A 26,410-nucleotide genomic window follows, 5' to 3' on the forward strand; every position below is an offset into this window, starting at 1 on the left:
GGCGGGAGAGACAGCTCACCCACTCTCTCTCTTTCTCTCTCAGGCGCGCCGGCTCCGCAGCCCGGCTGCCGGTGCGAGCAGGCCCAAGAGCAGGGGCTCCAAACCAAGTTCGGAGAGCCGCACTCAACGGGCCAAAGAGCCGCATGCGGCTCGGGAGCCGCAGTTTGCAGACCCCTGGCCTTGGATTGGCTGCTCTCTAGATGCCCATTCTCCCCATCCAAATTCTCAAAACTCAAAAATAAGCCCCCGTGCAGTTTTGAAAATTCAGATGGGGAAAATGTGCATCTAGAGAGCAGCAAATCCAAGGCAAAACCTCCCACGCATAAGTGGCCTAAGTCTCTCATCTTCAAAGCTTTGCATTGCCTTGTCAATAAACAGGCGTGTCAAACAGAAATACATTTTTAAAGGCCCTGGCTTTCTCCTGTACCTTTACGTTGCAGTGCAGAAATAAATACACGAGTGGAGGGGGGGAGATGTGCATGTAGGGGTTTTCAAGACAAGCACATGAAGGGTTACTCTTCAGGTCTGGCTGCTGTTATAGATAGGGGAGCAATGGGTGGATTTTAAAAAGTGGCAGTAAAAGGAACAGGACAGATTGGAATCAGCAATTAAATGTCCAGGCCTCACAAAAACCACTGAAGCGAAACACACGGACATCTGTTTGAACAGTATGCACACGCTCCATAACTTTGCCTCACACATAGTTTGAATATTAAGCATACACTCCATAACAGAAGGGCTGGTCATAACCATGCCTTGCAAACAACACACCCTTGTGTATAGCGGCAGCCTTGGAACTTGTGTCAAGGTAACATTACATCTTCCCCCACAGACACACACCAGGTTACTTCAGGTGAAATTCAGACTACTAATTCTGCCATCGATCACTATCAACCTGTTCAAAATATCTTTTCAAACAGGAGAAACCAAACTACTTCCCCTTTAATCTCTCTACAATTGCCCTTACTGTGTGGACAAAAAGGGATTACTGATCTGCTCTTTCCAGCCTGCTGTACAACAAGGTTGGCCGGTGGGTGGGAAGTGTGTGTGTGTTAAGTGCCGTCAAGTCGCTTCCGACTCATGGCGACCCTATGAATGAAAGTCCTCCAAAATGTCCTATCTTTGACAGCCTTGCTCAGATCTTGCAAATTGAAGGCTGTGGCTTCCTTTATTGAGTCAATCCATCTCTTGTTGGGTCTTCCTCTTTTCCTGCTGCCCTCAACTTTTCCTATCATGATGGTCTTTTCCAGTGACTCTTGTCGTCTCATGACGTGACCAAAATACGACAGCCTCAGTTTAGGGTGGGAAGTACTGAACCTCTTTTGACAACCAAGCATTAAAAAGGGCATTTTCCATCCAATTTATATTATAGAAGAGTTGTCTTGCCCTATATGCATATGATGATCATATATATGTGCCCTTTTAATTTCAATTAATTACTATAGAAGACCTATCTCTGTCTCTCAAAATGTTGGGGAGTGCACTCTTAACAGCATTGAAAGCAATGTAGCACTTGCACTACTATTTTGCAACACTGTTTACAAACACAGTAAAGTGGATTAAAGTCTGCCAAACACATCTGAACAATCTGTGATCCACCAGGCTGAACACAGCTCATCATCCACGTTCTGCAGACCAGCTAGGTACTTATGATCCCTTCTGTCCAGTCCCAAGAGGGGAGAGGTGCCCTGCTGTGCATTGCCTCCTAGCAGTAATATTCCGAGGTTTACTGCCTCTGGAGTGGGAAGCTACCGTAGTTGCCATGATGGACTTATCCCAGGTGCCAGTTTATCATATAGCCTGAAAATTTCATTGAGGCACCTAGTGCATACATGCTCATAAAGTTGAAAAGTTAACATGTAATCAAGCCAAGACAGCATTCATTGGCGGTAGATGGATTCATTTCTCAATGAGTTACTTTCTGTGCTGGCTCTAATATTCAGCTAAATGGAACTTTCAGAAGAAGAAGAGTAGGTTTTTATATGCCGACTTTCTCTACCACTTAAGTAAGAATCAAACCAGCTTACAATCCCCTTCCCTTCCCTACAACAGACACCCTGTGAGGTGGGTGGGGCTGAGAGAGCTCCGAGAGAGCTGTGACTAGCCCAAGATCACGCAGCTGGCTTAATGTGGAGGAGTGGGGAAACAAATCCAGTTCACTAGATTAGCGTCCGCCACTCATGTGGAGGAGTGGGGAAGCAAACCCAGTTCTCCAGATCAGAGTCCATTACCCCAAGACAATGAAATTATGGGAAACCAAAGAGAAGTTGGGTTAAGGTTAGGCTTCTGTAGAGATGAAAACCAGGGTTACCCCCATATTTATATACTACAACATTTTTCTCATGGCTTAAACAAAGCAACAAGAAACTGTGAAAAGTTTAATATTAGGTTTTGTGGTAGTAGTAGTTAGAAAATGTGGTCTTTAAAATACAAATGCCTCCTACTCCTCAAACCAGAGAAAATTTGTCAAGGCCTGACCTAACATATATGCATCTGTTCATTCCCCTTTTAAATCCATCTGTGCCATTAATATGTCAAGTGGCGGTAAATCCCACAATTTACCTACTCATTGAATAAAGAAGTACTTCCTTTTCACCTTCCTGAATCTATTCCCATCAAGACGAAGAGTTGGTTTTTATATGCCAACGTTCTCTACCACTTAAGGGAGAATCAAACCATCTTACAATCACCTTCCCTTCTCCTCCCCACAACAGACACCCTGTGAGGTAGGTGGGGCTGAGCTGTGACTAGCCCAAGGTCACCCAGCTGGCTTCATGTGTAGGAGTGGGGAAACCAACAAAGTTCACCAGATTAGCGTCTGCCACTCATGTGGAGGAGTGGGGAATCAAACCCTGTTCTCCAGATTAGAGTCCACTGCTCCAAACAACAGCTCTTAACCACTATACCACACTGGTTCTCACTCAACTCTATTTGGTGCTCCCAAGTTCTAGTATTATGGGGGAAAGATAAAAGTTCTCTATTCATGGTCTCCACCACATGTATAATTTTATAAAACTCTGTCATAGGCCACCCCTTTATTTTCCCCCCCTATTCTGACAAGTCCCAAACTCACAGTAAAGGTCCTCCAACCATTTAACTACCTTGACAGCCCTTTTCTGTACTTCCCCAGCTCTGTGATATATTTTTTTAAGATGTCAGCAACTAGAACTGTGTGTGTGTGTGTGTGTGAAGTGCCGTCAAGTCGCTTCCGACTCATGGCGACCCAATGAATCAATGTCCTCCGAAATGTCCTATCTTTGACAGCCTGGCTCAGATCTTGCAAATTGAGGGCTGTGGCTTCCTTTATTGAGTCAATCAATTTCTTGTTGGGTCTTCCTCTTTTCCTGCTACCCTCAACTTTTCCTAGCATGACTGTCTTTTCTAGTGACTCTTGCCTTCTCATAATGCAAAAATGGAGTGAGGGGGAGTGACATCATCACATTATGTTATGCTTGGCAACTCCCCCAATCTCTATGGTAAAAAAAACCATAGAGATTAGGGAAATTCCTAGAGCATCACACAACATTTTTTCTCCAGTCCCCTCCCCCTTTCTCACATTCCTAAAATGCTCATGGCTTCTGGCAACCCTTAGTAAGGCTCATTAAATAAAATGGGACGTACTTCCAAGCAGATCTCTTAAATATTGCTCCCATTATCACCAGCTCATCCTCTTGGAATTCTTCACAATTCACTTTGGTTTTCACCATCTTAAATAATTTGGTATCATTCACAAACTCAACCAGGTTTGTCAAGTCCCTGGTGAGTTGTCACACATCATACTGAACTCTATATGGCTTGATAGGCCACCTGTTATATAGGCCTATGCTAACTAATCCACATTATATGATCCTATGAATGCATCTGAGGTGACTGGGGGTGTTTTTTTAGGACCAGAACTGTATTTTTTGTAGAAAATGCATAAGCTAACTCTCTACACATTTGCTCAAAGCAGATCACAGTGAAACAATACAGCCAAATCATAAAAGCAGCAGGGCAAAAAAAGAGCAATAACAAGCCATTAAAACAGCATGAAACAATGACGTAAAAATGCAATGTATAAGATGGACCTTGGACCAGAAGCAATTGTTTTAAAGATCTGGGAACTCCATGGTTGTATTATGCTGTTTTTATGCCCCATACTTGTTCTTAATTGCTTGTTTTTGTTTTTATATCCATACTTTATAATGTTTTAATGATTTTATGGTATTTTTACTTGTGAGCTTGTAATCCTCATTGGGGAGAAGAGCGGTATAAATGAAGCAAACAAACAAAGCATCTGAAGCAGAACGGTAGGGAGGTGACATAAAACTCCACTAAATAAATTAGACATCTTACAGGATACTGACAAAGAGGCTTTTATGTTGTGGCCTAAACAATACAATTTATCCTCCATTTTTAACATCCACCCTGATTAAGAGTTCTGGAGAACTCAAAACATTGCACATTGTGCTGTGCTATTGCTAAAAGTTATTACATGGCTTTTCATTTTTCAATAAGAACCTCATGGTTCCTTTCTGTAAAACTGAAATTAAAACACACTATGAAAATTGTAAAGCATAATGTAAATTAAAAGTCCTACAGAATAGATATCATTATTTTGATAAAAGGGATGTTGCCTTCAGTGTTACTCCTCTGAAGATGCCTGCCACAGCTGCTGGCAAAACGTCAGGAAAGAAAATACCAAGACCACAGTCACACAGCCCGGAATAACCTACAAGAACTTTCTAAAGAAAATTCACAGTGGGTAGCCGTGTTAGTCTGTCTGCAGTAGTAGAAAAGAGCAAGAGTCCAGCAGCACCTTAAAGACTAACAAGAATATTTTCTGGCAGGGTATGAGCTTTCGTGAGCCACAGCTCACTGCTTCAGATACAGCTAGAATGTGAATCCATCTGTCTTTAAGTAGAGGAGAGTGAATACAGACAAGCATTAGTATTAGAAAAGAGCAAGAGTCCAGTAGCACCTTAAAGACTTAACAAAAATATTTTCTGGCAGGGTATGAGCTTTCTGGGAATCTGAAGAAGTGAGCTGTGGCTCACGAAAGCTCATACCCTGCCAGAAAATACTTTTGTTACTCTTTAAGGTGCTACTGGACTCTTGCTCTTTTCTAAAGAAAGTTCGTTGGTTATTATTTTTTTGTATTAGTTTGTTCAGATACGCTTGGGGGAAATTTTGCTTGCCTTTAAGTGCTCCTGGACTACTTGAATTTTGGCGTTTGGTTTGATTTTAACGTGCAGTTAAGAAGAAGCTCGACAAGCAATGAAACAGAATTAAAAAATTTTTTTACTTTAAAAGGCATTTAATATACCAGGCAAATTGACTTGGCTCCTGTTGCAGCCAACGCCTTCTTCGTTTCCCCGGTGCTTTTAAAATACGTTCACGGCCACAGAATATGCCCACGCAGCTGTGAAAGTTTTATTTCTGCAGCCACCGTTTGCGTGTTTGGACTTCATTTCCCAAGGAGCCCTATAAACGAACTTTCCCAAGCCGAGCCGGATGTATAGAGAGTTGTGATAGGACAAAAGAATCTGACCTAGTTTATTACGCCCCTTACGATTGGGCAGCTTCCGTAGCGGCAGGTCCTCCTGCGGTTTGATTTTCGGGTTTTCCGTTGAGACCGTCTGGAGGAGCAGCGCGGACGGGAACCGCGAGCGCGGCTGGTGAGGAGAACCGGGCAAGGGCTGCAGGTGGCTTGCTCGGGATGGGATAGAGGCGGCTGTCTGCCGGGGGGGGGGGGAGGCAGTCAGTCAGTCCTTCCTTCCTTCCTTCACGCATTTGCTATTTAAAACACGGTTGCAAAGTTAAAATGGGTTGGAGCGGCAGGTTGCTCAAGGGTGTAATTTTGCACTTAACTGCCCCACGGGTTTTGGCGGCATGGGGTGGGGGGGCTTCTGTGGACTGGTGGTCAGCAGCGTGTCACCGTTCCTGTTTAAATTTTTTATTATTATTTTTCAAACCAGTTCACATTCTATTGTAGCATTCCATTAATATAGTATATACTATAAACAATTTCTATCTTATCTTTAAACAAATATATATGGTTGACTTCCCCTCTCCCCCCCCCTGTCCATTTGATTTTCTTGTTTCTCTCTTTGTATTTCGTATCTAATTCATTAAAATAAACCACCTTTATCGTTATCTTAAACTCTGCTTTTTAACGTTAGTATCTTAATTGCTTCAAGAAATTTGAATTCGTTCAACACAAATCCCTTAATGTTTCTCAAATTAAGTTCATTTACACAGTATATTGTCCATGCCTCCCATTCTTCCACAAATTCAGCATTTTCTTTTTGGTTTATTAATGCGGTAAGTTTTGCCATTTCAGCAAGTTCCATCATTTTATCTATCCAAACGGTCTTATCTGGTATTTCAGATGTTTTCCATTTCATTGCATAGACCAGTCTTGCAGCAATAGTGGCATGTATCAAAAATGATCTCTGAGTCACTACAGAATCTGGTATTATACTTAAGAACATTATTTCAGGTGTTTTAGGGATATTTTGTTGTACTATCAACCTTCTGTGGTCTGGTGGTCAGCAGCGTGTCACCTTTCCTGCACCGGTTCCCCCACCGCTAGCCTGTTTGCGTAGTAGGGTGCGAGAAGTCAGTAGGTAAGCGAGGTGGAGTTACCAGCTCTGGGTCAGGAAGCACCTGGAGATTTGGGGGGTTAGGGGAGGGACTGCAATGGGGTATAAAGCTATAGTTAAATTGTGGAACTCCCTGCCCCGGGACGTGGTGATGGCTGCCACCTTGGAAGGCTTTAAGAGTGGAGTGGACATGTTCATGGAGGAGAGGGCTATTCATGGCTACTAGTAAAAATGGATTCTAGTCATGATGCATCCCTATTCTCTCCAGGATCAGAGGAGCATGCCTATTATATTAGATGCTGTGGAACACAGGCAGGATGGTGCTGCTGCAGTCTCTTGTTTTGGGGCTTCCTAGAGGCCCCCGGTTGGCCACTGTGTGAACAGACTGCTGGACTTGATGGGCCTTGGTCTGATCCAACAGGGCTTTTCTTATGTTCTTATGTAGAGTCCATCTTCCAAAGCAGCCGTTTTTCCCAGGTGAATTGATCTCTATTGCCTGGAGATCAGTGGTAATCACAGAAATTATGCAACCACCACCTGACGGTTGGTAAACCTACCATGAGAGAGTGCATCAGTTGAAAAGCGTAGAGAAACTGTGTGTTTTTTTTAAAGGCACTCACATGCTATTTGTAAATAGTAAATGAAAAGATCCCTGGATCTTTAAATATTTAGATAGAGAATGTTTGCTCAGCCAAAAGACCAAGTAGTGATATATAGCTATACATATACATAGTTCTGCGTTTTTAGATGTGTGGGTGGCAGGGAGTGCTAACACTAGTTTTGGAGAGGTGTAACTGAACTGCTGATCTGGCTCCTAAGATATTTGGTTGCTAGGAACAGGTTGCAGAATAAAATATAATTTGGGTGGGGTGTTTTGTAGGACTCTGATCTTTTAGGTAGAGAAGAAGGTGGTGAAAAGTGTCTTCCCAACACTCTTGGTGTACTCCAAGATGGAGGGTGTAGCAGAAGATCACTAAAGAGTTTACTTTGGAAAGCATATTATTGGGCATACAGGCATCCTTTGATAACAAAAATTTATCTGACGAAGGGAGCTTTGGCTCTCGAAAGCTTATACCCCCCAAATTTGCTGGTTACTAGAGAATCATTATCACATTTGTTTTGCTGGGTTCTTGGTCATATGTTCCTGTTACTAAAAATAACTTTTCCCACGTTGATGCAGATGGCAGAGTGAATACCATGGCTTATTCTCCAAGAACACCCCCTGCTTCCAAAAAGTAAGTCAGAAAACAGGCAGCCACCTTCATACAGCTCAATTGGTCCCTTCTTCCTTTAACTTCTGGACAGGTATGTGTGTCCTAGGCCAGGTAGATTACTGAGAACCAGTGTGGTATAGTGGTTAAAGTGTCAGACTAGGACCTAGAAAACCCAGGTTCAAATCCCCACTCTGCCATGGAACCTTGCTGGGTGACCTTGAGCCAGTCACACACTCTCAGCCTAACCCTACCTCACAGGGTTGTTGTGAGGATAAAACAGAGGAAAGTAGAATGATGTAAGCTGCTTTGGGTCCCTGCTGGGGAGAAAGGTGGCATATAAATAAATAGAATAATCTATATTCTTTGCTGCTAGTTGGGACAGCTGTCTGCCCCGCCTCATATCATTATTGCTGCTGGTGCAAGAATCTTCTTGGCAGCTCCTAGCAATGGCTTTGCTTTATATAGATCCCTATTTCTTCAAGACCATCTTTCCCCTCTTGGAGAAAGATTACTGTCTTGTTCTTATATAGGCAATGGGACAATCATAATAAATACAGGAACATGTTATACCAGCATCTGTACCAGTTTTCCAGGCATAATTCAAAAGGGTTGTATCCTGCAAAGCCCAAAGTGGTTTGCAGTGCAATCTTAAACAGAATGACCCCCTTCTAATTATCATTGACTAATGTTGACCTGAAGCTGGCATTTAAGCGTTAAGTGTCTGTTTAGGTATTACTGACTGAATTGTCGGAGATGAGGTGAGCTAAAGTTCAAAGAAATAAATTCACAGAAGGCTTCTATGTACTGCCTTGCAATTGTCCTCAAGACAGACCTTGTATAGAGTGTTTTGCGATCATCTAGCTGTGAGGTTACTAGGGCCTAAAATATACAATGATCAAATACTTCTCTATATACTCAAGAACATATATTGGTGTATGCTCATTTGAATGCCACATGTAAAGATTTGCAGACTGGGGCATTATTCCAATAGTGCTGCTGGAATAGAAATTTTAAAAAATATCTCTGATCCCCTCCTAAAATCATAACTTGAGAAGAGTAATTAGACAGGAGCAGTTTCTCTTCCTGAGCTCCCTTCTTTCCAAATCAGGTTGTGATGGTGGAGCAATAAGGGTGGGAATAGATTCCCTCACAAATCCAAGGTGGATCAGTAAAGATCCTCTTCCAGAGGTATTCAAACCAACTTACCTGGAGGGAGGGGAAAGGCCTACCTGCCTCAAGATCCCCCTTCCCGTTCACATTTTTCTTTCAGACATTCCTGTGAGTTCCTGTTCTGCATTTTGAAAACCTAGGGGTAGACTGAATATTTAATCAGAATACCAAATCTGATGCACATTTGTTGAAAGTGGGTGCATACTTCATAAAACTGTGCAGCTCCCATCTTTGTTATGTGTTTTTCTCTTAAGAAAGGGTTGAGGCTTGGCATTTGTAGTTTTGTTTTTTAATCTTTGTTACTTCACCCATTTTTGTTGTATTCAACCATGTTGCTTAGGTCCACCACCCCCAAACGGGCCGGTTCCTCAACTCCTAACCAGAACGACTCAACTCCTCTTCCTTCAATCAATGAGCGATTGGCCTACCTCCGCCCCTCCCTGCAACTCCTGGAGTATTACCGAAAGAAGATTGCCCAGTTCGACGAAGAACATGAAGAGCTGGTTAAAAGGCTGGAGAAATATAAAGCAACATATGATGAGCAGGTAAAAATAGAAGAGGATCGATATCCAACCAAGGAGGAACAAATCCCCAGTGGTTGACAGAGAGAGCATTAATGTTATGAATGAGCATTTAGGGTTGCCAGATTGCTTTGAGTTTCTCTTCTGGCCAGCAGAATTTTATATCTTAGAGCCAGGAAGAATATGTTGGCAAATAGCACAGTTGAATTGTTCCAGGTACTAAGATGAATAAATGCCAACTGACTGTGGTCATCAGATCTGTGGAGTGGTATCTGTAAACACGTTCACTTGTTGAGCACTGAAGGAAGCTTTTATATATTTGGTTTTGTATTTTTAAACACTAGTTTACATTTTGTGTGTGTCTCTTTCCACCTGTCCTTGGACACATTCAGTGTCTTAGAAACTGAATTCTAGTCTTGCCAAAGCTAAATCACTTCTGTATTGAAACACTGAATTGAATGTTAGCAAGGGGGGGCTTCTGGGATCTGACAGTGACTTTAGGAAAACACTAGTTTGCACTTAAACACATAATGAATCTGCTCTTCAAGCCACTGGGCCATCAAATGTATTCTGCTCTTGCGGGCTGCTGCTTCGCAGAGTTGTGGTCCTGCTCAGCCTTGCTATTTGAGGGCCCTTTGACTGGACATGCCAGGGGCTTGAGGCTGGGACCTCCTGCAGGAAAAGCAGGTTCTGCTGCTGAGTTATGGCCCCTCTCCTGTGCACTGATATGGAAAATGAGGGAGCAAGCAGGAAGGCATTGCAGCACCGGGATGCTGCAAGGAAAACAGGTGTAAAGTTAAGAGAGAAGACAGAGTTGGTTTTTCTATGCCGATTTCCTCTACCTTTTAAGGAGAATCAACCCGGCTTACAATCTCCTTCCCCTCCCTTTCCCACAACAGACACCCTGTGAGGTAGGTGAGGCTGAGAGAGCTCCAAGAGAACTGTGACTGACCCAAGGTCACCCAGCAGGCTTCATGTGTAGGAGTGGGGAAACCAACCCAGTTCACCAGATTAGAGTCCGTCTCATGTGGAGGAGAGGGGAATCAAACCCAGTTCTCCATATTAGAGTCCACCGCTCTTAACCACTATACCACGCTCACTGTCAGCATGGAAGAGAGGTTTGGAAGAAGGTGGTATTTGAGATGGGGCTGAGAGAGAGGCATAGCTATTCATGTGTTTAGCAAATTTCTATGCCCCCTCTCAAGAGACTTACTCTATGCAGCTTAAGGGTAAAAACAATATTTAAACAATTTAAAAAACAGCATAAATTAGCAATATGACAAAACTATGCTAGGTTCATAACAAAGCCTAAAACATAGATTGGGCAGCTTAGAAATAATCATTTAAAAGCCCTCAGGCTAGAACCAGACCACAAAATAGCTGGAAAGGACGGACTCCTTTAGTAAAAAGCTTGGGTAAACAAATACCTTGGCCTGGTGCCTCCAAGGCGGAGAGCATTCCAAAGGTGAGGTGCCACCACTGAAAAAGACCTGTCTGTTATCACCACCCAGCTCACCTCTGCAGCTGGATGTTAAGAGAGCAGGGCTTGATGGGCAGATCGTTACTGGTAGATTGGACAGCATGGGTGGAGGCAAAAGACCTCCTTAAGTTTGCATAGGCAAGTTATTCAGTCTAAAGGATGTTGCTGCAAGTATGAGTCCTCCTAAAGTATTCCCAGTGAATCCACTGGCAAATTAGTGGTGTTCTATAGGGTTTTATAGAGCCAGCATGGTGTAGTGGTTGAGATGGACTCTAATCTGGAGAACCGGGTTTGATTCCACACTCTTCCACATGAGCTGCAGACTCTAATTTGGTGAACTGGGTTAGTTTCCCCACTCCTATATGGGAAGCCTGCTGGGAGACCTTCGGCTAGTTTCAGTTCTCTGAACTCTCTCAACCCCACCTACCTCACAACGTGTCTGTTTTGGGGAGGGGAAGGTAAGGTGATTGTCAGACGTTTTGATTACTGAAAATCAGGGTATAAAAAACCAACTCTCTTCTTTTGCTGTAGAGCTTTGACAAAATCCTCCTGCTGTAATCTAGTCAAAGGCAGTACTGTCTGACTGCACTTGGCCTTAAGAGAAGTCTTCTTGCGAGAGCCTACTGTTCTGAGCTGGGCTGTGGTCCTTTCCCATGACAAGTGTTTGCTTTTTCTCTGCTTCCATTTCCCCCCACCTAGCACAAATTGCAATGGGAAATGCAACAGCGGGAAGAAGAAATTGCCGAGCTGCAGAAGGCCCTGAGCGACATGCAAGTTTACCTCTTCCAGGAAAGGGAACATGTTCTGCGCCTTTACGCTGAGAACGACCGTCTAAAAATCAGGTTTGGCAGCTGGATAGGAAGACTGAGAGATGCAGAAGTCGAAGCGAAAACCTCCTTCCCATCTGCGTATGCGCACATGTTGGGCCCTAGCAGATAGTCTCATTTAACATCTAGGACAGGTTTGAAACATGCATGGGAAAAGATGTGGACAGAGTGGGGAGAACACTTTCTTGATGCTCGAAGAGCATAGGGGAGTTCTTCTGTATGATGAGAGAGGGTAGGAACAATAGTGCATACTACTGATTCTAAACTAGATCCAGGGAAATGTGCTACTCTCTATTCTCCTTTGCATTTGTCCTAGTGGACTGCTGTACAGGAGTATTCAGAGCAGCCTTCCAGAGATGGTGGAAGGTGAGGATATAACCCGTGCTTCTGCACTTCTGCAATATGGGAATTCTTGGGTGCAGGCCTAATAAGAAAGAGGATCAATGGATGACATTGTTTCTGAGGATATAACTGAGAAAAGCTGAATGCTAAAGTCCATGCTAAAGTCACGCATGAACACACATGAAGCTGCCTTATACTGAATCAGACCCTGGGTCCATCAAAGTCAGTACTGTCTTCTCAGACCGGCAGTGGCTCTCCAGGGTCTCAGGCGGGAAGCCTTTCACATCACCTACTTGCCTGATCCCTTTAACTGGAGATGCTGGGGATTGAACCTGGGACCTTCTGCATGCCAAGCAGATGATCTACCACTGAGCCACGGTCAGATTTAAAAAAAAAGGTTAGTATCTGTCCAAAGAACAACAGCAATTACCCAGTGGCTGGCAAAGAAACAGGTTTAATATTTTCGAAAAAGGATGTAGAGTTGCCAGTTTGCTTTGGGTTTCTCTTCTAGACAGCAGGGTTATAACAGTTCAGGAATAAACCTTCAGAAATGGCATAATTTCTGTTCTGTTGCCCCATTGTTGCCATTGGTGTACAGACAGTGATAACCTAGAATCAGAGATAATGCAGTCAACTAATGTGAGTGACAATGAATTATACTAGCCTGGTTTGGCCGCGAGGTACTAAATATAAAAAACCCAGGTATCCTTTTGGAGACAAACCTCAGGTTGTCCATGGTATTGCATTTAGCAAACCTGACACTGGCCTAAATAACAGGGAGGGAATTTATAGCTTTTGGCTTGGCTTGCTATTTATCTTTTGTTTGTAGCGGCCACTGATGCTGCCTTTCCCCTAGTCCTCCATGCACTATAGAGGACAAGGGAGCACAGCTTGGTCGTATTCAATTTTGTTTTGGGCTTTGCAGATGGCAGATGCTGCCCGTGAGGGTCTGATGCATCAGGGGGGCAGGGTTTTGGACCAGGCTTTGGGGACAGCAAGGAGTCCCATACAAGGTGAAAGAAGGGCAGGGAAAAGGGGAGGTCTGGTGCCATCTTTGGTGCAGGCTAACGGTGGCCGGAGCCAGAGGACTGGACGTATTGGCAGCTAAAACAGCACAAGGAGGTATGGTACAAAGGGGCTGAATGAGGATAGCTTGCCCAGCTGTCCCAGCAATGGAGATGCAGCTTCTTTTTGACTTCTGGTGAGGCAGAGTTTTGTTCCAGGGTTCCAAGCCTTGTGGGGGTTTGGAATGAAGCGAGCATGGGCAGCCTTTATGCCCACAGTTAAAGGAGCAGCGATGGCACGACTGGGAGCTCAGAGTGGGAGAACTACAGCTGCGGCTGGTTGTATAGCCCCCTTTCATTCAGAGCGAGCCCATCGCTTTCCCAGAAAAATAGCAGTATTGCCTTTCTCCGCCTCTCCTTCACAGTGGCTTTTGCAGGAGGCAGCAACATTTCCCCCTGTCTTACACTGCCTTAAAGCTCTCTGGGTGACCTTGGGCCATTTAACCCCCTCTCAGTCTAACCTACTTCACCGAATTGTTGGGATGATCATATGAGGACGGGAGAACCGTGTGGGCAGCTCTGAACTGCTTGACGAAAGGGTGGGGTAAAAATGTACCACATGCTGATTCTGCTTTGAGCAGAGCCTGAGATGGGCTTCTGCCTTCCCTTGCCTGCTGTGCGTTTTGCCGAGAAATTGAGGAAAGGGATTTGTGGGGTGCTGTGAATGTTCGGTGTAACTCTCTGCTGTTTGGGATCATTCAGCTTGGTTACAGTTGATATTTGTTTTAAGAAAGCATCAAGTAGTTCGTGCAAAGTTTTTGTCCCTTACACTGGAAGATGCTTTCCAGCATGTCTTGTTTGAATCTCATCTAGATGCCTACATCCAGCCTAAGTAGCAAAAAAATAGATTCAGGATTAACCGTGCAATCCTGAGAAAACTTACGTCCTTCTAAATACAGTTCCCCTCTTTGGATTAAGATTTTCTGCTTTTAAACCCTTTTTTATTATTTATTTAGAAAATGTTTATACCGTCTCTCCAAAGTATAAATTCTCCAGCTGTCCTTGTTTGCAAACATTAAGCCTCTAGGCAGAATCCTGCATCAGTTTCTTTAGTACAATCGAATCAGTCTTCCACAACCATTTTTCCTGTGCTTTTCTTACTTGATCAATCCTATCCACTGTCCCAGGTCAGTGGGTGCTTATAAATGCATCTTCAGATTGATTAAGCGCCTATCAGTTTAAGTGCTAAGATGTGTTCAGGGGGAGAAAATCCAGACCTTTTCCGTTGTATTTACGTCTTGGCACAGAAAGCAGTTCACGTTAACCTATTCTAAGGATACATGTGACCCTACTGACAAGAGTTCTATCTATAAAAGCCAGCATGGTATAGTGGTTAGCATCAGACTAGGATCTGGGAGACTCAGGTTCAGATCCCCACTCTACTATGTGAGCTTGCTGAGTAACCAGTCACATCTGCTCAGCCTAACCTACCTCACAGGATTGTTGTGAGGTGAATGATGTAAACTGTTTTGGGTCCCCATTGTAAAGAACAGTGGGGCATGACTGAAGTGAATAAATAATAATATTGGAGAACTGGGTTGGTTTCCCCACTCATACACATGAAGCCAGCTGGATGACCTTGGGCTAGTCACAGTTCTTTTCGAGCTCTCTCAGCCTCACCTATCTCACAAGGTGTATGTTGTGGGGAGAGGAAGGGAAGGAGATTGTAAGTCGCTTTGATTCTCCTTAAAAGATAAAGTCGGCATATAAAAACCAACTCTTCTTCTACCTTTCTGGGTTTATGAAGTGACTCTGTTACACGGAAAATCCTTGCCGTAAACCCGTGCCGTAAAATTTTATACTGGAAAGAATAAGCTTGTTTTCAACAACCAAATGATTAAACTCCAGGAGAACACTGTCAGCAGTTAAGACTCAAGGATACCCATTACCTGGGATTGAGTTCTAGGCTTATGTTCTTTTGTCTGATGCAATTTATACATTAGAAAAATCTAATCCCTGATTGTTCACAGTTGTTCTTGACTTGTAACAAACTTCCTGTACTGTATATTAGAAGAACCTTGGCTTTGTATGGAGTCACTTACAGAGCAATCCTAAATAGTTACACACCCTTTTAAATCCATTGAATAGGTTTAGAAGGGTTTAGAAGGGATTAAATCTGTTAGGATTGCACTGTTATATTGCTTCCTAGGGCTTGAGGAGGAAACGTTTTGAGCAAAGGAACTACTATATTCCCTATCAGCTCTCTGTGGAATCGACACAGCTTTTAGTGAACTGACAGACAGAATCTGTGGAAGCAGAGGGAGATTATATTAGAAATTATTTTGTTTCTCTAGCCAGACTCCACCGGAAAAAAAAAATCCCTGATATATGCAGGCAGGGGATCCGACTCACATGTTAACCTGGTTTTGAATACTGGGGATTAAAGACCGGGTACATGTTATACCGACTTGATACGTTTGGAAACATAAATGAGTAATCTTTCTTTCAACGGTTTCTAGGGAGCTTGAGGACAGGAAGAAGATCCAGCATCTTTTGGCTTTAGTGGGGACAGATAATGGTGAGGTCACCTATTTTCACAAGGAACCACCTCACAAGGTAAAAAAAAGTATCCTGTTAATCCACAGACTTTTTAAAGTAGTTGTTAAATTTTCTGTCTTTGAGACATGTCACCTCTGGTCCATAAAATGGATTAAAACAAGTACAGCTTATGTTCCCAAGTCTGCAAACAAAAGCTAAAAAGTCAAGCAGCAAAAAGCTAATGGACAAGGAAGTATTGCCTTAGGTCTGGAAACCATTGAATGAAGATGGCCACTGGACCGCCTTGGGGAACACACATGAACATATGAAGCTGCCCTATACTGAATCAGATCCTTGGTCCATCAAAGTCAGTGTTGTCTACTCAGACTGGCAGCGTCTCTCCAGGGTCTCAGGCCGAGGTCTTTCACATCGCCTACTCACCTAGTCCCTTTTACTGGAGATGCCGGGGATTGAACCTGGGACCTTCTGCATGCCAAGCAGATGCTCTACCACTGAGCCACAGTTATTCCAAAGGTGGGGCACTACCACGGGATACGTTTTGTATAGGATGGGCGACAAGGACGAGAACTGCACGTGTTCTAGAGAGCTGCGATCCTGAGCCTTTTGCATTTAACGGAGGGCGGGAGGGAAATGGGTAGTCGCTCCGCTGAGCAGTTTGTTTGTCAGTTCCTTTAGTGCTTGAGTCTGGTTTATTTAGATATACCAAACAATTCTAAGAACTGCTTGCTACATAACAAGGCGGAGTGGAATGCTTAGGATCCAGTTCCAAACTGAATGAATTCTGTACTTCCTGAGGGCTTCCAGGAAGGCCTGACAACGTTGACTTTGAAGTCAGCAAGCACAAGACAATGAGCCCCGGTAGTTTTAAGCTGTGACTCTGGCTAACTTCTTGCATTACAAATGTCCCTGTGTCTTAACGTGGCGATAGACATGCACCGTCACAGCATACAAGCACAGGCCCGTGACTACTTGTGCTGAGGTCAGCGGCTTGTAGGGTTCATCGCAAAGCTGTGGTTCAAGTTGGCAAGCTGGCACCTTGTTCTGAAATCCAGCCTTGGTCCCGCGCTGAACCCACAGCTACTGATGGTGCTGGGTGAGATAGCCGGTTGAAACCTGTGCAGCCATCCACTCACACCGGCGTTCCTCTTTAGAAGAACGTCCTCTCTGGGTTGTAAAAGTAACAAAACGGCAGAAGAGGCTGAGCCACCAGATCATGCCACCTTGTTGCAAGCCAGGACATGCTTTCTCTCTCCTGACATGATCTCTTAATGTGTCAAATTTTCAGAGCTACTGTGAGCAAGTTAACTCGAATGTTTTCGGTTTTTGTAGGTCACTGTTCCTCAGAGACTGACCAAGAACAGAGATCCACATGAACAAAATGAAAACAGCGCTGTAAAAACAGGTAGCGGAATGCGTGTCTTTCTGTTGCCCCAGAAGGTCGGACCAGAACCAACAGGTTGAAATTAAATCAAATGAGTTTCCAACAGTCAGAGCGGTTCCTCAATGGAACAGGCTTCCTTGGGAGGTGGTAAGCTCTCCTTCCCTGGAGGTTTTCAAGCAGAGGCTAGATGGCCATCTGTTAGCAATGCTGATTCTATGACCTTAAGCAGATGATGAGAGGGAGGACATCTTGGCCATCTTCTGGGCATGGAGTAGGGGTCACTGGGGGTGTGGGCGGGGGGAGGTAGTTGTGAATTTCCTGCATTGTGCAGGGGGTTGGACTAGATGACCCTGATGGCCCCTTCCAACTCTATGATTCTAAAAGGGGAGCTGCTATAGGATATTCTGGGGATGTGTAGGAAGGATCAGAGTTTCCCCCACATGGCTGCTACTTAATATGTTCCCTATAGTAGAAAACCCGAGCAGAACTGTTCTTTCTCTTTTTCACTTTTTTTTTTTAAATCAATGGAAACTTCTGCTTTAGGTATTAAGAGCTCTGCCTCAAAGCCAACAGCAAAAGGAGGGAAATCAGAAAGCGCAGAGAGATACCAGAGAGACAACCAGACACTCTTATTACAGGTAGCCACCTATCACAAGGTCTTGGATTGATTTGTGCGTCTTGGGAGTTCTGCTTTCAAGGTCTCAGAAGGGAGTTCCTTATCAGTGAATGGTCCACTTTCCCAGTGTCGGGGGGGGGGGATGATTCAGTTTGCTTTTTGTGGACATTGAATTCTATGAAGTTTAAAAGCAAAAGAAGCTAATACTTAGGACAGTGGTGTGTACTTTGCCACTGGCTTCTTTTTGGAAGATATAAACACCTGGGGACAGGGGAGAGAGTGGTGAGTTTAGAGTCAAACCCACCTCATCCAACTAGGAATATCTCAGTTTGCCAGAAATCTAGCCTAGGCATGTTATGAATAATAAACATATTATGAACCCGTCCCCTTCATTGAGTTAAATGCAAGATGCTGAATGGCTTCTTTGTATTTTCCTAATGCTATCCTCCACCAAAGCAACACTGGATAAGCAGGGATCTTGTGGTTCCTTCATAAATGTATGGAGGCATCAACTCAGTGCCAACTGAGTGTAACAACTTCACGCATCTGACAAAGTGGGCTCTGGCTTTCCAAAGCTTATGTTACAATAAATGTGTTAGTCTTTTGAAGCACCATAACACTCCCTTTGTTTTGGCTGCAAAAAAAGCAGGCGACCCCTCTGGAACCTGTATGGTTGGCAAGGCTTTTGTTCTCGGGTTCTTGCCCCAGGCGCCTTGAAATTAGCTGGCCATCCTGCTCCCACTTGCTCTCTTTTCATCTGCTTGCATGGAATTCATCTGTGGTTTGTGCTTTCGCTGCTCAGCCCTTGCTTCATAGCAAGCATCAAAGGGGTAAGAAACCAGACAGTCTGGAAAAGAACTGTCCTGTTGTCGTCGTTGTTGTTTTTGGCTTCAAACTATCTTAGTGTTTACTTAGACTGGGTCACTGTGACAAAATCTGAAAATTACTGCCCCCCAAAAGCAGAGTATCTGAGATATTCATATGACCCATTGCCTACCCGTTCAAATGATGATAAGCCCATCATCTGGTCAGATGGCCAGCTTGTCATATGATCATTGCAGTGGTCATGGGTAGCAAACAGTGCGGTCATTGCATTCCTTCAGGAACCGATCAACAGAGAGCTCATTGATGGGGATACTTTATCTGAAGATGATCTCAGTCATGAGCGGAGCGGCTTCTCATGGTGGCATTTGACTGTCCTGATAACAATATAAGCCCGGTGTTTAGAATTGCTTCTGTATTGATTCCAGGCATGTAAGAGTGACCAGGGGTATATAGCTTTTTACTGGACAACTTCCTGTTATTGAAAATGTACAAATGTTTCCATTTCAGAGTAATTCTTCATCCTGAATTTTTTATTTTATCTTCATCAGCTTTCTTATTCAGCATGAAGAATTACTCTGTGAAATGGAAAAGTTTGTACATGTTCAATAACAGGAAGTACTCTCAGGAAAATTTCTGGTCCTCTGCTATGAACAAAATTTGATTTTTTTTTACTCATAGCAGAGGAGCAGAAATTCTTCTGAGACAACAGGGCACAGGGAATTCCAACACTATTTTATGTGCGTCTTTCAACTGTGTTTTTATCAAATGACTACCACACTTGGCCAGTTCAGATATTATGTTGTCAGCCCTCCAAACCATTAGGGAAGTGGGAATCCAACCAAAAAAAAAAAAAGTATAAGAGTTAGTTGTTCTGTTAGAGAAGTAGGAGGTATTGTTCAGTCTGACATAACTGTTGACTCTCTGCCCGTTCTCTGTGCCAATCTAGGTGGAAGCCCTTCAAGCTCAACTGGAAGAGCAGGCTCGGCTTGCCAAAGAGCAGCTTGAAGGCTTGCTAGAAGACCGGCGTATTCGCATAGAAGAAGCTCAGGTTCAACATCAGAGGGATCAGGACAAAATCAAAGAGCTTATCGAAAAGTGGGTGCAGGAAATTGTGTCTGTTTTTGATGACTGCCCCAGAGATGCAGAATATAAAAATAAATGATACTGTAATGGAGAGGTGAGCTGGTCGACTGTGTTTACAGCGACATCTGTGCCTCTCACTAGTGCTGAATGACATGGAGGGAAATAAGAGGATTCATGGGGGAATCTTGTCTCTGGAAACAGGAGCAACATAGCAAGGGAGATAGCCCTTGATAGCCAGGAGGGTAGCTGTGCTGCTCTGCAAAAGAAGAGTAAAAGTCCAGTAGCACCTTAAAGACCAACAAGATTTCCAAAGTATAAGCTATCGAGATTCCAAGCTCCCTTCATCAGATACAACAGAAAGGGAGGACACACACCTGTCATTCTAGACACCATTAGTAGTCTACATTATGAACCCACTGACACAGAGGTGTGATGGTGTGTCAGTTGCCCCGGGTATTCCATAGACTCCTAATCTGATGGTCTTGGGTTCAGACTCCTGCTCAGGCACAGTCTGCTTTGCAGGCAGTTCCTTCAGGATGGCTTCATTTGGGGGAGCAGCCATTTCTCAATGACAGAGCATTCCCTTTGTATACAGAAGGTCCCAGGTGCAATCCCTAGCATCTCTAATCAGAAGGTCTCTGGTGTCAAGTCTGGGAAGGACCTCTGCCTAGTAACCAGGGAGAATGTGGCTTAATTCACTTATAGCAGCTTCCTACATTCAGATACCCCAGGTGGCCCCCTGTTGTTCCTGTGTCAGTGCAAACATACCCTCAAAGAAGACTTGTACAGAACAGGATACATTTTTTCCTTCTTTTAAGACTCTGGCCCATGCAGCTCTTGTCTTGAAAAGAGGATGTGCAAGGAATGCAAGAACTGGGGAACAAAACAGCCGTTCTCTCTCTTTCTCTCTCTCACTGTCTCTCACTTCAGATACAACAAAGCTCAAAACTTGCTATATGAGAGCACCAGAGATTTTCTCCAACTGAAATTTGAGGCACGGACCAATGAGAAATCCTGGATGGCCGAGAAGGACAGTCTGTTAAGGAAGCTGGACAAAAGGATAGATGATGGGTACCCAAAGTTGGGTAGAAAGAAAATATATATGTATGTATATAAATACTGAAAATATAATTTATTAGAAGCGCTATGTAAAGGTTAAAAATATTTAAAAACATTAAAATAGCACAATGTCATTTCCTAGGGTTAATATCTGTAACCACATACCATACCAAATGCGATTCGGCCTATTGGGCCTTAATTAGTGGTTAATTAAAACCCATGTTAAGCCTGCACACATTTACAGAAATAAATAAATACATATACAAATAGTTCAAACCCAACCAGGCATGTGTATAGGTTGTAAAATCTATTACCAATTACTCAAACATCTGGTCAGATTGGTTCTAGTTGTAGTACTGGTTAGTATATGTCTTTCATATACTATGTGTGCAGGTATCAACCTAGTAGAGAGGGTTTTATTCCCCTCTTTTTTCTTCCAAAAGGATAGATGAGCCAAAACGAAGCAAGGTTCGGTGGAACCGTGACAGAACCCGGGAGCGCAGCTGGAGCCCGCCAGGCAGCAGTCCCGACTGGCGGGAGGAGAGCAGCCCAGAAGAGTGGGAGAGCAGTCCCTGTCAGCATAGCTTCAGTCAGAAGTTAGGAAGCTGTGCAGAGAAGACCAAGCGCATCTCCCCTGCAGAGAAGACCAAGCGCATCTCCCCTGCAGAGAAGACCAAGCGCATCTCCCCTGCAGAGAAGACCAAGCGCATCTCCCCTGCAGAGAAGACCAAGCGCATCTCCCCTGCAGAGAAGACCAAGCGCATCTCCCCTGCAGAGAAGACCAAGCACATCTCCCCAGCAAAGAAGACCAGGCACATCTCCCGAGCAGAGCGTGAACATTGCAAAGCACATAGTGCAGACGTTAAGGTAACAGCAGCTGCCCAGCATGGTGGTGTGGTTAAAAGCAGTGGTTTGGAGTGGTGGACTCTAATCTGGAGAACCGGGTTTGATTCCCCACCCCTCCACATGAGCTGCAGAGGCTAATCTGGTAACTGGATTTGTTTCCCCTCTCTTCCACATGAAGCCAGCTGGGTGACCTTGGGCTAGTCACAGCTCTCTTAGAGCTCTCTCAGCCCTACCTACCTCACAGGGTGTCTGTTGTTGGGAGGGGAAGGTGATTGTAAGCTGGTTTGATTCTTCCTTAAGTTGTGGAGAAAGTTGGCATATAAAAACCAACTCTTCTTCATTTTGGAGGGCTTGGAATAGTGCAGTGTCGCGTTTCCCAGGAAGTCTAGAGGGCATAAGGTTCATAGCACTGTTGCTGATTCTCAGGAGTTCTGGGTGTGGACCGCACCTGGGTGAAGAACCTCCGGGGCAACCCTGTGAACACTGCCTTGTTTCCTTCCCTCATGGAAGTCAAGATATAAGTCGCTGTGTCCTAGCATGCCAATTTGAGGGAAGGTGGAATGGTACAGCCTGATCTTGTCAGATCTCGGAAGCTAAGGAGGGTTAGTACTTGGATGGCCGGGGAGATGGTGGAATTCCCATGGCTGGATGCCTCCTAGAACAAGTTAGATAACAATTTTGTTTATTTAGGCAAATTCAGCTCATAAGGCAATCTGTATATGGGTAACTGCCGCCACCATCTGCTTTCCCTGGGAGAGAGAATTCTTCTTGCCCCTCTTTGCCGCCCCAGCTCTCCTTAAAAACAGCCCCACAGTCCCTTTCAAGCTTCCTGACTTCTTATGAGATTGCTCCCTCTCACAAGAGTTTGCCCGCCATTTGGATTGCCCCAGCCAAGAGGTAATCAGAAACTTTGGCCAAACTCTTGCAAGAAGGAGGAACCCTCAGTTTGCTGCGGTATGTCTAAAGAGGCTGGGGGGGGGGGTGCCTCATGGAACAGGTTGGTGGTAGAGGAATGGGAGGTTGCTACCCCCAAAAGCTTTCACCTCTGGAAACCCACCTCTCCTCACCTCATTCCAGAGCCAGCTCTCTTTAGCAGTGACAGAATGGGAAGGCAAACAGTGGTGTGGAAAGACAAACAGGCGTCGCTGTAGTCCCACTTGTTTTCATCCAGTAGGTGAACAGCCAAGCAGCAAACTTTCTAAGAAGTCTAGTTGTCAGACTCTGTGTGCTATAGTACGGTGGAGCCCAGCTGCGTCAAGCTATCACTGTAGTGTTAGCAGTTGTCCCACTTGCCCTGTGTTGCTTGTTCAGTGTAGAATACACTGAACATTGTTCATTTCAAAAATCTTATGCCCATAGATCATGTGCTGTCTGTCCAAAGTCCTTTTTACTTGCATGGGAAAATCTAAGCACATTGTACCTAGAACCATGTCCTGGAGTATTTCACTCTCTTAAGACGGCAGCGCTTAAATTCATGGTGCACATTGGGATGTACCTCTAACACCTGTTTTAGTCACAATGTCAGCCGATGAATTTTTAAGGTGACCCTGTTGCCTTTCGGTAAGGGAGCTGTGCATAACGAGTCCCACGCACAGCGTTTGACAGCCCTTGGCTTTTTACCTCCAGGCTCTGCGGGGCCAATTGATGCAGGAGCAGCAATTAGCCACCATGTATCGAGAGCAGTGCGTTGCCTTGGAAGAAGAGCTGGCAAAGATTCGGGAAGAAGGAGACGTAGGCCGAGAGCTCTTCAAGGTAATGCCGACATGAAGAAGGCAATAGAAACCAGGAAGCTGTTCTTGCCTTAGAGGCAGTTGATTGACAGCTAAAGGGAGTCCTGGGAGTGGCTGGTGAAAGTGTGACATTCAGCTCTCAGTCAGTGAGAGGTTCCGTTCAGCTCCAGAGTTCAGGATGGACGGACCTCTGAGAAGCTGGTGGCGGTTGTGTGCGGATCACTCCTCAGGAGTGAAACAGAAAGGAACACGGTTTTAAGCTGTTTGATTAATACAGAATCAGCAACTGGGTCATAAGGACGTTAACTCTGAGTGAGTAGACTCTGTCTGGTTTTTGACATTGGGAGTTAGCTCTGAGGAAAAAAAGTTCTCAAAAACCAGGGAGAGGGAAAGTCATCTCAGGTATATTGAGTGATTCCTAAGTAAGGTTAACAGAGCCCCATGGTGCAGAGTGGTAAGCTGCAGTACTGCAGTCAACAGCTCTGCTCATGACCTGAGTTTGATCCCGACGGAAGGTGGTTTCAGGTAGCCGGCTCAAGGTTGACTCAGCCTTCCATCCTTCCGAGGTCGGTAAAATGAGTACCCAGCTTGGCTGGGGGTAAAGGGAAGATGACTGGGGAAGGCACTGGCAAACCACCCCGTAAACAAAGTCTGCCTAGTAAACATCAGGGTGTGACGTCACCCCGTGAGTCAAGAATGAGCCGGTGCTTGCACAAGGGACCTTTACCTTTTTAAGTAAGGTTAAGGAGAATTAGACTCTAGAGTCCTGAGTAATCGCAGTCCAGTTTAGGTGTTAAATTGGTGAAGAGTGTTGTGTAGTTCCTTACTCTAGAAACAGAAACTGGAGTATGTTTTGAAGTCAACTCAAGTGAAATCTAAACAAGAAACTGACAAACAAAAACAAGGCTCTCAGTGAAAACAAAGATCTAGCATCTTGAAGTGAATTTTGCCATACCATCTAGAAGAACTAAACCGCTCTTGTATAAATATATGTTATTGTGAAATGCCTATTCTCTGTTTGTTTTTGGACTATCCTAATACCTTTCTGAAATCCAAGTTTACCTGCCTAAACCCTCATCCTGCCCTTCTGTTGTAAATAAATTCCTGTTGTTTTGAACTCTTACCCCAATCCTCTGTGTGCCATCAAATTTTTGACAGACCTAATTTCTCTGAAAAATCCAAATCTCCCTTTTATTGGTCACAGCCGATAGCCAGCGCTTTAGCAGCCGTTGGAGGATGCTCCTTCCTCCACTTCCACAATCCTATCCGTGGAGCTCCCCGGCTCACGATTCTCCTGTACACTTTCATTTCCGCAGGAGCGCTCAGAAAAAATGGGGAAGCGGCTGCAGCTGATGACCCAACGCTATGAGGCATTGGAAAACAGGCGGGGCATGGAGGTGGAAGGCTATAGGAACGACATCAAGCAACTTCGGCAAAGGCTGAAGGATGTGGAGAAGCAGCTTTTCAAGGTAATGGTGGTTGCAACTAGGAGAAATAACATGAATCGGATTTACAGAGGATGACTGAATTTTGATTGTTCCTCCAGAGCTTTGCTTTGTGATCCAAATTCCAATTCCTTTACACTACTAGAAATCTTTTCCATATGTCTGTACATGAAGATCATAATTGATTAGTGCCTCCTCTCACTAAAGGCAGTTTTGACTACAAGGTGAATGTAAATTCTGCATCTGAGCATACCCCTTTCTTGGGCTTTCCTTCTCTTCATCTCCAGACACAAAGTCATTTATGCAGGGGAAGTTTGTGTTTGGTTTGCTGCACAGTTTTCTGAACTGAATTTCAAACGTCATATGCATGAGGGCTTCCGCGCCCCCCCAAGAAATTCCAGGAGTACCTTGTGGTTAATTGTGCATTCCCAGTGAGTCACAGAGCTTCTGAGTCCCTCCTCCTGAAAACGCAGTCTTGTTACAATTTACTTGGAGGGGGTGGGTCAGCTCTTAAAGGGACTGGTCCCTGTCTGTGCGTGTGCTTTTGCAAAGCTGGGTATTCCTCCCCTTCTTTCTTCAACAGCGTCCTGCCAGGAGCTGCCTTCCAGCCTCTCTTTGGTTGGTGTCATCCTGCACATTTCATGAAGGTTTCACTCCCTCTTATGTGCTTTGCTTTGGGAAGGGGTTGGATGGGAGGGCCAGATATGTAGGTGGGAGAAGCCAGAATTGGTGTGGGGAGAGAAACCCGAAGTTAGGACTATGCATGGAAATGGCGGGGATTTGCCTCTCTTGCCTCGAAGCAGAATTTAAATTTATTATAAAACAGCATCTTAGAACTGTGGGGGAAGAACGAGGTGGTAGCGAAGTGACTTCTAAAGGTTGGTAAAGTCATGATTCCCCATTAGCGGAGGCTAATCTCGTGAACCTGGTTGGTTTCCTCACTCCTACACATGAAACCAGCTGGGTGACCTTGGGCAAGTTACAGTTCTATTAAGAGCTCTCTCAGCCCCACCTACCTCACAGGGTGTCTGTTGTGGGGAGGGGAAGGGAAGGTAATTATAAGCCAGTTTGAGTCTCCTTTAAGTGGTAGAAAAAGTTGACATATAAAAACCAACTCTTCTAAATCCATCAACTTCAGTGGTGCCAAAGCACTGGACTAGGAAGGAGTGTACAGATGTGGAATGTCAGACCTGCTCTAACTTACACCTTAGTTGATTGTTAGAGTGTCAACAAACAATTTACAGTGTTAAAAAAAAAATCACTGCCTCCTGTCTTGGTTCAAAACTGTTCTTCAAATGCCTTTTTTGGGACTCACCTAATAGAATACCTTTTTGCTTATGTGTCCCATTTTCCTTCTAGGTGGCAATGTCAGTTGGGCCAGACCAAGACCTGGCAATTCTGCATGAAGTTCGCCAAGGGAACCAAAAGACTAAAAAATTGCAAGGGGAACTGAGAAACTTAAAGTCAAAAATCCACAGCCTGGAAAACGAACTACGAGTCTGTTGAGGAAGATTCGCCAGTAGAGCTGCGTGCCGCTTCAACATTCCAGTGGGAAAAGTGGATGTTCATATCTGCTCACTGAAAGCCATGTTCTTTGTAGTGACTCTAGGGGGTTGCTTTATGCTCCTGGACTGATGGAGTCTGTGCAAGCTTATGTGATACTTGGAAAGAGAATAATCTTCGTTTAACACTTAAGGAAAAAAAACATTCAGCTTTGGCTTCCC

At 44.4% G+C, this 26,410-nt stretch overlaps 1 protein-coding gene across 1 annotated transcript; it reads left to right on the top strand.

The window, feature by feature from the left end:
- Positions 1-7,781: 7,781 nt before the first annotated feature.
- Positions 7,782-26,192, top strand: CCDC77 (coiled-coil domain containing 77). Its single transcript, XM_056846590.1, has 13 exons — positions 7,782-7,819; positions 9,309-9,513; positions 11,669-11,811; positions 15,662-15,758; positions 17,031-17,103; positions 17,626-17,720; positions 19,470-19,618; positions 20,537-20,677; positions 21,109-21,315; positions 21,478-21,532; positions 23,138-23,263; positions 24,558-24,710; positions 26,046-26,192. The coding sequence occupies exons 1-13, from the start codon at positions 7,782-7,784 to the stop codon at positions 26,190-26,192; spliced, it is 1,629 nt and encodes a 542-aa protein (XP_056702568.1).
- Positions 26,193-26,410: the final 218 nt, after the last annotated feature.

Source organism: Euleptes europaea, chromosome 3 (genome assembly GCF_029931775.1).
Source record: "Euleptes europaea isolate rEulEur1 chromosome 3, rEulEur1.hap1, whole genome shotgun sequence".
Lineage (NCBI taxonomy): Eukaryota > Metazoa > Chordata > Lepidosauria > Squamata > Sphaerodactylidae > Euleptes > Euleptes europaea.

Coding starts and splice junctions, on each gene's coding strand:
- CCDC77 (XM_056846590.1), top strand. CDS start 7,782: ATGGCTTATTCTCCAAGAACACCCCCTGCTTCCAAAAA. Junction 11,812..15,661: donor AACGACCGTCTAAAAATCAG/GTTTGGCAGCTG, acceptor AACGGTTTCTAG/GGAGCTTGAGGACAGGAAGA. Junction 17,721..19,469: donor ACCAGACACTCTTATTACAG/GTAGCCACCTAT, acceptor GTGCCAATCTAG/GTGGAAGCCCTTCAAGCTCA.